The sequence below is a fragment of the Prosopis cineraria genome, unplaced genomic scaffold (assembly GCF_029017545.1).
Source record: "Prosopis cineraria cultivar Desert tree isolate PC_DT_omini unplaced genomic scaffold, ASM2901754v1 PC4, whole genome shotgun sequence".
NCBI lineage: Eukaryota > Viridiplantae > Streptophyta > Magnoliopsida > Fabales > Fabaceae > Prosopis > Prosopis cineraria.
In genome coordinates, this window is record NW_026555335.1 from 29,145,740 (window position 1) to 29,156,463 (window position 10,724).

A 10,724-nucleotide genomic window follows, 5' to 3' on the forward strand; every position below is an offset into this window, starting at 1 on the left:
GAATACCTCAGTCTGATTTACATCAAACACATCCACACCTACCTCCCACAGCTTTTTCAAGTCTTCAATCAAGGGTTTTAGGTACACATCAACGTCATTCCCTAGTTGTTTCGGTCCTAAAATGAACATAGATAACATGATATACTTATGTTGCATGCACAACATGGGAGATAAGTTGTAAATCACTAATAAAACAGGTCATGAGCTATGTATACTGCTAAGGCTACTGTAAGGATTCATGCCATCTATACTAAGTCCAAGCCTAAGGTTCCTTGGATCAATGCTAAACTCGGGAAACAATGTATCAATTTTTTTCCATTGTTCCGAATCAACTGAATGTTGAAGCTTTCCATCAGAAATCCTCTCATTCATATGCCATCTCAGATTCTTTGCATCCTTTTCATTAGCAAACAACCGTTGAAACCTCGGTATAATTGGAAGATACCATAGTACCTTTGTAGGAGCTTTGTTCTCTTTATACCTTGATATCTCACATATTAGACACTTATACTCTTCTTTATGCTCTTTCTTATACAGTATGTAGTTATTAGGGCATACATGTATTTTCTTAAACTTCATGCCCAATAAACATAGAATTTTCTTTGCCTTGTAGTAACGAATTAGAAACACATTCTCTTTTGGAAGCATTAATTTCAACAACTCGAGCATTTCTGTGAAACTCTTGTCACTCTAACTGGATCTAGCTTTCAAGTTTACCAATTCTAACACTGCTTTCAACAGACTATATTCCTTGTAACCTGGGTACAAAGGTGTCTCTACATCATCGCACATATTATTTGCTTAAAGGCCTCTTTACCTACATCACGAATCATGTCCTCTAATCAATCAATCATATCATCATTATCACAGTTATCATCAACATCCCGAGATTGAGATGTACTTGGCATCGGCATGTTCAATCTTTCGCCATGCCATATCCATACTCTATAACTTTTGAGCACAAATTAAGTGTTCAAATATATCATTTACACTTAACCGCCTCTCATTCAAACAGTCCCTACAAGGATAAGAAAACCTCCCACTATCATCTTCAACATTATTTTGAGCAAATTCCTAAAACCCTTTAACCCCATTAACATATTCTATACTTGTTCGTTTGGCATCTATCCAACTATGATCCATGTATAATTTGACCTCCTAAAACATGATAGAGTTCATGGATTATTACCAAATCCATTACAATAGGGTCAAACAAAAAGTTCTAAAATAGAGGAAGGGAAAGGCAATTCTATATTATTTGGTTCTTTCCATATAGAGTAAGGGGCAAATAATAAGTTTTAAAAAATTTTCGACAAAGTCTCCCCTAAAAACTAGACTTCCTAATAATTTTAAAATAGAAAATACAATAGCACAACATAAAGAAACTAACAACAATACCTAAGCTAAACTAACAATCTAAATACGAACTTTGGGGCTAAATAATAAGTTCAAAAAAATTTCTGCAAAGACCCCCTAAAAACTGGACTTCCTAATAATTTTACAATAGAAAATATAATAGCACAATTTAAAAAATCACATTCCAACAAACAACAATACCTAAGCTAAGCTAACAATCTAAATAATAATTTTACAATAGAAAATACTGGATACATTAGGTGTGTTCAGATTTGAAAGTTTAGGAAACTTATTACCTATAAATGTAAAGTTAATTCATATTAACTTTACACATATATCCAAACTACTCCTTACAGGCATCATTGATTAGAACTTTGAAGGATGATGACTAAGAAAAGGAGCACATAGATTAGAGTGGGGATTGACTTCATTGAATGATGATTGATTTCAGACAGGATCACCCACTCATAAATAAGAAGGAGACCCTTTGTTCAAGTTGAAAGTTGAAACTATTCCCTCACAAGAATTTGATCTCTCTTTCAAATAAAAGTTCCAATTGTATGTGACACACCTAAACCCACTCACTCGCCTTCCCTCATAACCATGTTTCTCTCCATAATCCATCCATCCATCTTTCCTCTTACTTATTCACCCCTATTTTTGCCCCAACTCATATTTTCAATCTAATTAGATAAATTCTTGATCTATGGGTACTTCAATATTTAAATTCTTAAGTAGGAGGAAGAGATATTCAAACTCTTCTGATATTATTAAAAAAAATGTAATTACCAAACAACATTACACCTACAAGCTGGCCGTTGATTTTCATTATTTGAGCCATGATATCTATAATTTAACTTAATATATTTAAAAAGCTAAAGACAAAAACAGAACAAATCAAAATCAAGAGATTGTATTAAAATAAAAATAAAATTGCAAGTGAAGATGCAAAATTAATAGTATTATTATTAACTGATTCTCTATCCATAATTTTAATATCTAGTTAACACTCAACACCCCAAACATGTATCTATAACTTGACTATAGCAGACAAATGCCTAAGTAGTAAGAAAATCTCAAGTGAAATTCTAACATGTCATGGTTAACTTCCTAAATTCCTATTTAACAAAAGCTTCTTAAACCATGATATTTAAAATTGAAAACATGGATAATTATGAAACAATACAAAGATGAAATGACAAAAATGCATGAACTAATTTTACAAGTTACTGAATTCAAATGGTCAATATTCTACTTATATGAAAATCTTGAGGAACATGTCCAATGGAACATCAAATAATTCTTCAACTTCATTTGGATTTAACATGGGAGTAAATGCATCCTTGTTTGATAGTATGCCAATCACAGGAGTTATTGTCATGCCATACTGCACTTGGAAAAACAAGTATGTCAGGAAAGATACTAATGCATGGCTCTAAATTAGTTTGTTGCAGAAGATTAGCTAGCCGAATTAGAATTATAGTATGAATGTATTTGGAATACCTTGAGAGTCATAAATCTCCTAGGCTTATGCTCCCATAAGTGAAAGAACTGAAACAACCAGATACACCTTTTTTTGATTGTGGATTTCTGACACAATATATGCTAAAACAGGTCAGTAGGCAGTAAATTGGCTAAAACATTGAGCACAGCAGAACTAAAAGATTGGCAGCATACCTATCTTCCCTTTTATTGATTGTGGATTTCTAACACAGTATATGCTATAGTAAAGCATTGAGATTAGAGCTAAAGTTCTGGCCTGCTATCTCTTTTTTGGTTTTTTTTTGATTTTTTCTTTCTGATGTATAAGTTAAAAATAGACAAGTTTCTAATTAGATCTAAGAGTTGTTTGGACAAAGTGTAGGTAGAACTCAAACAAAGCTGCTAATATTGAGAAATTGCTTGAGGAACTAAATTAACATTATGACCTAAACTTCACTAGTTGAATTTTATTGTACATTCCTAACAAATTATGTCTCATTCCATCAAATTTTCATATTTTCACTTCATTAACAATGAATCCAACATTCTGATCAGAAATGATTTTTATGCATGCGCTCGTAATAGTAACAATAGAATGCACATATTCCCATGAGATTCATTTTTTTATTAAAATCATCGTCAACATTTCTCTAAAAATAAAAACTATAGAAAGGTTTATGAATAATCAATAAAATGACTTTAACACAACGAAATACGATTAAAGAGAGGGGGAAATCATGATTGTACCTTGGCTCAAGAGAAGTGATAACAATAACAAGAGAAGGGTTCAAACCAATCTCCTCCTTAGCCTCCCTCAACACCATTTCTACATCGTTAGCATCACCTTCTTCTCTCTTCCCACCGAGCAGTGCAACCTCACCTGTAAGTTGCAACCACACACATAAAGCCCTTCTCTTGGGTAACACATAGGAGAGAAAACCCCTCAAAATTTTTGGGTTTTCAGAATTGTAGAAGACAGCGGGGAAGACAATACTTGAGTGGGTTGATAAAGAAGAAGTCCTTAAAGTGAGAAATACTTGCAGATTCCTATCGTCCCCTTCAAAAAGGCAAATCAAGATGGGATCTCTCTTGAAACAAAACACTAGACATTAATATGCGACAAGCATTAGTAAGGTTTAAAGAGCATTATACCATGTAGCAAGGAAAAAATACACCAGTCCATCATTAAACAAGGAAATTAAGCAGTTTGAAAGCAAAAAACCAAAATATCTTAAGCTGGGAAGATAAAGTAATGTAGCGAGCAGAAAATACACCAATCTACCACAATCACGAGGGAGTTCTTGCCAAGAAAGATTTCAACCAAAGATATAAAAATCAAATAATGAAAGCATCAAGTCTTTGATACTGCTAGCTATAGTCACCATTCACCCCTCACTCCACTCTCCACAATACATATTCGATTTATCACAGCAATTAGAGAACAAAAGAATAGAGAGAAGAAGGAGAGTTGAGAAAATACATACTGAAAAGGAAAAAAAATAGAGGAGAAGAAGAGCGGTGGCAGTGAACGGAGACCCACACCGGCGATGCTGAGGACGAAGGATGAAGGTGGAGAGTAGTGGCTGCAGACAAGGATTTAAAGTTTCTAAGCTCTCTTCCTCTCGCAAGACCAAATGTGAACTTCAGAAATGAGAGTAAGAGGCAAGGAAAATATGATGGTTTAAATGAAGGGCAATATGGGTTGTTTAAAGCAAAAGAGATCAACAAGTGAGCAATTTTGGTGCCTTCGACAGTCCAAAAAACTGATATAGCAAAAATTTGAAAAAAATCATATCTAAACCGGTTATTTAAAATAACCATTTAGATATATTAAAAATTAATTTTTTAAAAAAATTTAAACATATTTAAACCGGTTACAAATAATAGTCGGTTTAGATATGATATATTAATTATTTTTAAAATTATAAATTATTATCTAAACTAGTTAATCCTCATACCCGATTTAGATATATGAAGGAAATAAAAAATATTAAATTATAAATATAAATCTAAACTGGTTCCTTTTATAACCAGTTTAGAAATCATCATATCTTCAATCTTATTTACAGGAATGCCACCGCCCTCAATTTCTAAACCGTTGGCGCATTAACTGGTTTAGATATGTGGGTTTAAAAACTATATTTTGCTATAGTGAAAATATAATTCTTCGTTACTAGACTAACATTGTTCCAACTCTTAATTGTAATGGGTACATTTGCCTTTGCCACAACCCCTATGTAGCTGATAAATTTATTTCTGTTAATCTTGATAGGTTGACCTTTGTAATTCCATTCAAACTCATATTTTTATCTAGTAGCCATTCTCTTATTCACCTCGCTCATCAATGTCAATCCCCTCATTATTTGATTTGCTTTTTGCTGAATTTGTTGGTCATTCATATTAATGCTAGGATCAGTATTGCTAGGTCCACTAGGATCAATACTTTTTTGAAAAGTCATTTACCTACAAAAATAGAAAAAGAAAATATGGAGAAGAAATGAATGATAAGTTGATTAAAAAATAATTAACTACTCTACATGTAAAAAAAATTCAGCAGCATAACATCATAAAAACAAGTATTTTTCGGGCTCAAACTCGCTTTTTAACCCTAACATCTTATATCAATAAGCCAAATTCAATCATACACAAACTCAACAGCAACAAAATCCAAAAAAATGACATTTTCAACCATACACAATTCCAAAAAAAAAATCATTAAAAAATCATAGAAAAAAAGAAAAATATTCAAATCAAATAAGGCATATAATAATTTTGGTCACTTTTGATCACTTAAATTAACTCCAATTGTAATGAAATTTGGTATATTAGTACATTTTAATATGTAGTTTCTAATGATAAAACTATCCAAATCAAATAAGGCAAATAATTTTAAAGAAATATTCAAAAAATTCGTTCAAAATTAAAAAAACAATACAATCATCATGAATATACATTTCAATCACTCATTTTTATCCTCATAATTATTCTGAGGCTACCCATAGCCTCCATTAGCATCCTCAAGCCAAGAACACATCATATATTATCAATTTCAATAACCCACATTACCAAAATCAAGCAACAATATGCACAGAAAGTTAACTACATAAATTCAAATAATAAAACTCTACAAAACAATGAATAAATCATTCCTATAGTAAAAAAGCCAAAGGACATTGAAAGAAATGACAGAAAACATAAAAAAATACATCTTGGAAGAAAATGGGTTGAAATGCAATGGCAAACTCAGGGCACAATGAAAGACAGTAAGGACAATAACAGAAATACGATGGAGGTGGGGGATGATGGTCGACTATGAAAATGAAGTCACCTTGTGGGGTTACTTGTGATTTTGTGTGAAAGTGGAGAAGAGAAGAGAGGAGAGTTCATCGGGTGTGCGAGAGAGAATATGAAATGGAGGGAATTGAAAAGTTTTTAAACAAGAATAAATGACGGGCATTTCACTTTATATGACGGGCATTTCACTTTATATGACGGCCATTTCAAAAGCCCATCATATATTATAATGACTTTATATGACGAACATTTGAAATGCCCATCACATAAAAAAATGCTCATCATATAAAGTCACATTTTTTTCCTTTTTTTAAGGTTCAGAAACTTAAACATTATATGACCGGTGTTAAAACACTCGTCATATAATGTCATCAATATAAATGACGGGTGTTTAAAATGCCCATCATATAATGTCATCAATATAAATAACGGCTGTTTAAAATGCCTCGTCATTTATGTTGACACTAATTTTTAATTTTTTTTAGAGGCAAAATTTGAAACCTTATATGACAGGTGTTTAAATACCCATCATATATGTTAATGAAATAAATGATTATGCAACCATCACCTACCTCTCTTTTAAATGATGAATTTTCTTAAAACTATCATGTTTAATGGTATCATATATCAATAATTTTGTAGTAGTGTTATTAGATTCAATTCCATATAAGTATTATAAAATTTATAGTTACTTTCCAACACATGTATACAGAATAATCTAAAAGAAGTTATTTGAGCTCGAGTTCACTCAAAGAACTTTAGGTCTCTCTATAAGAGATCCTCCAGCTAACTCAAACATCAAATCAAAATTAAAGAGTCCCTTAGGAAACTTCTAACACCTTTATAGACAATAATTTAAAGAATTAGAGTCACATAAAATTTATATTTATTTATTTATTTATTTATTTATTGCTCTTTAGTTACCCCAAAGTACTCTTGCAAGCTATATTTAATTCTAAAACTACTCTTGTTAAGCTCTACTCATTACTCTAAATCATATTAGTCATTACTTTTTAACTTTAAATTGCTTGAAAGCACATTTTATAAATCCTAAACATCTAATAAGTTGTTCATCCCAAAATAATTAAAATAAATAAAAACGAATTATAACTCATTCCCTAGAGTTACTTTTTAATTTATAAGTTGCTATAGAGAGTTTTACAATAATTTTCCAACTCTTGTAGTTACTAAGAGTTGTTTAAAATTCTTTAAAACTAATTTCTATCATCTTAAAGTTGTTCTATAATCAAACTCAACATCATTATCCCATCTATAGGATTTCTTTTAAATTTTAAATACACCTAAATCTAATAACATTAGCTACAATAAAAATTTTAAAATACTTACATGATCTTATCTCAATCTCAATATGAAAATATCTGTATGGCTTTCCTATAATTTCTCCACGTCGAAGCTCGCTCTTTGCTTTTGCGATTTCGCTCATTAGCCGCCACACAAGCTGAATGGAATCGTCCTCTCTGAATGTGTACCCCTGAATCAACCTTTGGTTGTTTATTATTATTATTATCATTATTATTATTATTATTTTGTTTTCCTTTTTCTTAATTTTTTTCTTTGCTTTCTTTTCATTTTCTTTAATTAATTAATTAACTAATTTTTTATCAAAGATTAATATGCAATTTGGACCTTGAACTATTAGTCTAAGGGTGATTTGAATCCTAAGTTTTTAAAAGGTGCATTCTAAACTCTAAATAATTAAAGTTGGAGTAATTTTGCCTATACTGTTAACTTTCAACTAACATACATCAAATTGGGATTTGATGTATAATTTTCACCAAATGAGGGTAGGAGAGAGATGGAGAGTGAAATTTGATGAAAATCACACATTTGGCCCCAATTTAACAGACGTTTGTTGAAAGTTAATGATAGTGGTAAAATTACTTCAACTTTAATTGTTTAGGGTTTAAAATGCACCTTTTAAAAGTTTAAGATTCAAATCGCTCCTGGACAAATAGTTCAGGGTCTAAATTGTATATTAACCCTTTTATAAATACTATTGTTTTATTTATTTATTTATTTATTTATTTTCGTTTTTTTCTCTTTTTCTCTTCTCTTATCTTTTTCTTTTCCCTTTTTTTATTCACACACACACATTTAGATCAATTAAATCCTCTCGCATATTTTATTTACTGTTAATCAAGGTTCGTTTATAAAACAAAAAATTAAATCTTAATTGTAATATTGAAATAAATATAATTTCTTAAAAAATTATATCTATTTATTAATCTTATTCAATCTTATAAATTTCTCCTTCCTCAAATGTGCATTTAATTTCATTCTTGTAAATATTTCTTACTCAAATGATTAGATGATAAATTCATGTCACCATGGCATAATTTCTTCCTAACATTAAAGATGTCATGAAAATTAGGATGTTACGAAATTGTCTTAATTTATCTTAAAAGTGATCTTATCTTATCATTAAGCCCACAAAATGATTCTAAGAGACTTCTCATAGAGGGTGGATGTTACAAAGCATGATTATGCTCTTGGTAGCCTTGAAAATCTTTCTTTAATTTATGATAAGGGTGATCTCATTTAAAAAATATCCGATGGCTAAGGTGAAACTATCTTCCTCCTATGCTGAAATTGATTGTACCATGTGCCTTCTTCACAAATTGGACATACTTTGTGATCCTTGACACTATATTTAGACAAATTTTGATATGTAAAAAAATCATTTATAGTGCAAAAGACCATAACACATAACTTAAAATTCTCCTTTTAATTTGAGTCAAATACATCAACACCTACCTTTTATAGTTCTTGAAACTATTCAATCAGAGACGCTATAAAAATATCAATGTCATTTTCAAGTTATTTTGGTCCCAAATCAACATAGACATTATCATGTATTTCCATTTCATGCATAGCTAAGGTGATAGGTTATAAATTACCAAAAGAATAAGCCATGAATTATGTATATTGCTAAGGCTATCATAAAGATTCATTCCATTTGTATAAAGTCCAAGTGTTAGGTTCCATGGCTCATTGCCAAATTCATAAAACAATTGATTAAATTTTTTTTGATTGAGGAGAATTGGTTGGAAGTTGAAGTTTTCTATCAGATATCATCTCATTTGCATGCCACCTCAATTCTCAATATATTATTACAAAATCTATCAACTATACATTTCATCAAACACATAGCCTATACTATTTAAAAAGTCTAAATCCTAAATGGAGAAATAGAAATTGCAACTAGAATTCAAGTAGATGGAAATGACTTAGTCCCTTTCCAAGCTTGGGTCAAGTGCTTCTCATCTTCTCCTAAGGATCACAAGCCTCCTAGCCACACAAAAATCTCCTAGACACTTTGAACATCAATAATGAATTTGAATATGTAACATTGCAATTAAAATATGTAACAGATATATAGAAAAATTTAAAGTAAATTGCTTACATAGTATCCTATCACAAGGTGCCCAACAAAAACATACGAACAACACTTACTTAGTGGAACGGTTTTCCACTAGAGCAAGCTAAGCACCACGATGAGAAAGGAAAGGGAACAAAATTAGTGAATGGAAAACTAGAATAATTTAGTACTTCAAAATATCGAACCAACCATCAATCAAGAGTTATACCACAAACATTTATCAAAATAGGGGTGATACAAATTCTCATATTTCAAAAGTCATAATCAAGCCTAGCACTTAATGTTCGTACAATATCTCCCAGTTATACTACACATATCAAGTATATGGCACAATGAAATGGTCTATGTTTGAATGGGGAGGTCATTGGTTTGACATCTTCCCAATATCACAAACTATCACCTGAAAAGTGGAAATGAGGAGGGTGACATAATCATCTTAGTAACTAGGAGTTGAACTTCTAATTACCTTAACCAACAAAAATTTACCATATCCATAAGTCAAAAATAATTATTTCAATCACCCTTTAGGATAAACACCTAGTTTGGTAAACCTATCAACACTGCCCTTTCCTTTTACTATTGGTATTTTAGAGTTTATGCTATAATGGGTATACCTTTTGGAAGCTTACGAGCTCTAATTTATTGACAGCAACCCTAATAGCTTCCTTTATCAGGTAACATACTCCTACCTCCTAGCTGTAGTTGTAGTAGTTTAGAGTCATGTACTATTATCACATGATAATAAAGGACAACACTTATCACAATATTTCATCTTTAACCAGAATACATATAATTATATTTTATGTGTATGAATAGCTAAAGTTCTAAGCCATGATCTATGTCCACATTAAAACTAGATTACTATCATTAGAATTTCAACATTCACGCAGGTCTGGGATTAAGAATAAAAAGAAATAAAACCCCTAGTTACCTTTACCTTTCACGTTAGAAGGGAAACCCTTGCACTAAACAAAGCTCTAGACTTGATCCAATACCCATAAATAAATAACCTCACACAATAATGTCCAAAGCGTTACAAATCATCAATTTTTAGAATTTACTCCCTTATTTTTTTTTGCCAATTTACTCCCTTATTAAAAAAGTATTAAAATCTCGAGTTTAAAACAGGAAACCAAATCAATTCCAGTTCCAAAGAGAATTTAGACTTAACTTCTTTATCATTCAAACTTCC

The 10,724-nt window shown here is 30.9% G+C and overlaps 1 protein-coding gene across 1 annotated transcript; it reads right to left on the bottom strand.

Annotated features, from left to right (window-relative positions):
• Nucleotides 1–2,611: 2,611 nt before the first annotated feature.
• On the bottom strand, nt 2,612–7,576 carry LOC129308935 (nudix hydrolase 15, mitochondrial-like). The gene is made up of 5 exons (XM_054950295.1): nt 7,480–7,576; nt 3,833–3,940; nt 3,586–3,718; nt 2,860–2,878; nt 2,612–2,743 (listed from the first exon to the last, which is right to left on the bottom strand). Exons 1-5 carry the CDS (start codon nt 7,574–7,576, stop codon nt 2,612–2,614), a joined length of 489 nt encoding a protein of 162 aa, XP_054806270.1.
• Between the last annotated feature and the right edge of the window lie 3,148 nt (nt 7,577–10,724).

What these genes read in the sequence shown, in the direction of transcription:
- LOC129308935 (XM_054950295.1), bottom strand. Translation starts at nt 7,576, where the DNA reads ATGAGCGAAATCGCAAAAGCAAAGAGCGAGCTTCGACGTGGAGAAATT. An exon ending in TGAGATTGAGATAAGATCAT is followed by an intron (nt 3,941 to 7,479) that starts GTAAGTATTTTA and finishes ATTAATGTCTAG; the next exon opens with TGTTTTGTTTCAAGAGAGAT. An exon ending in TTCTTTATCAACCCACTCAA is followed by an intron (nt 3,719 to 3,832) that starts GTATTGTCTTCC and finishes TGCAACTTACAG; the next exon opens with GTGAGGTTGCACTGCTCGGT.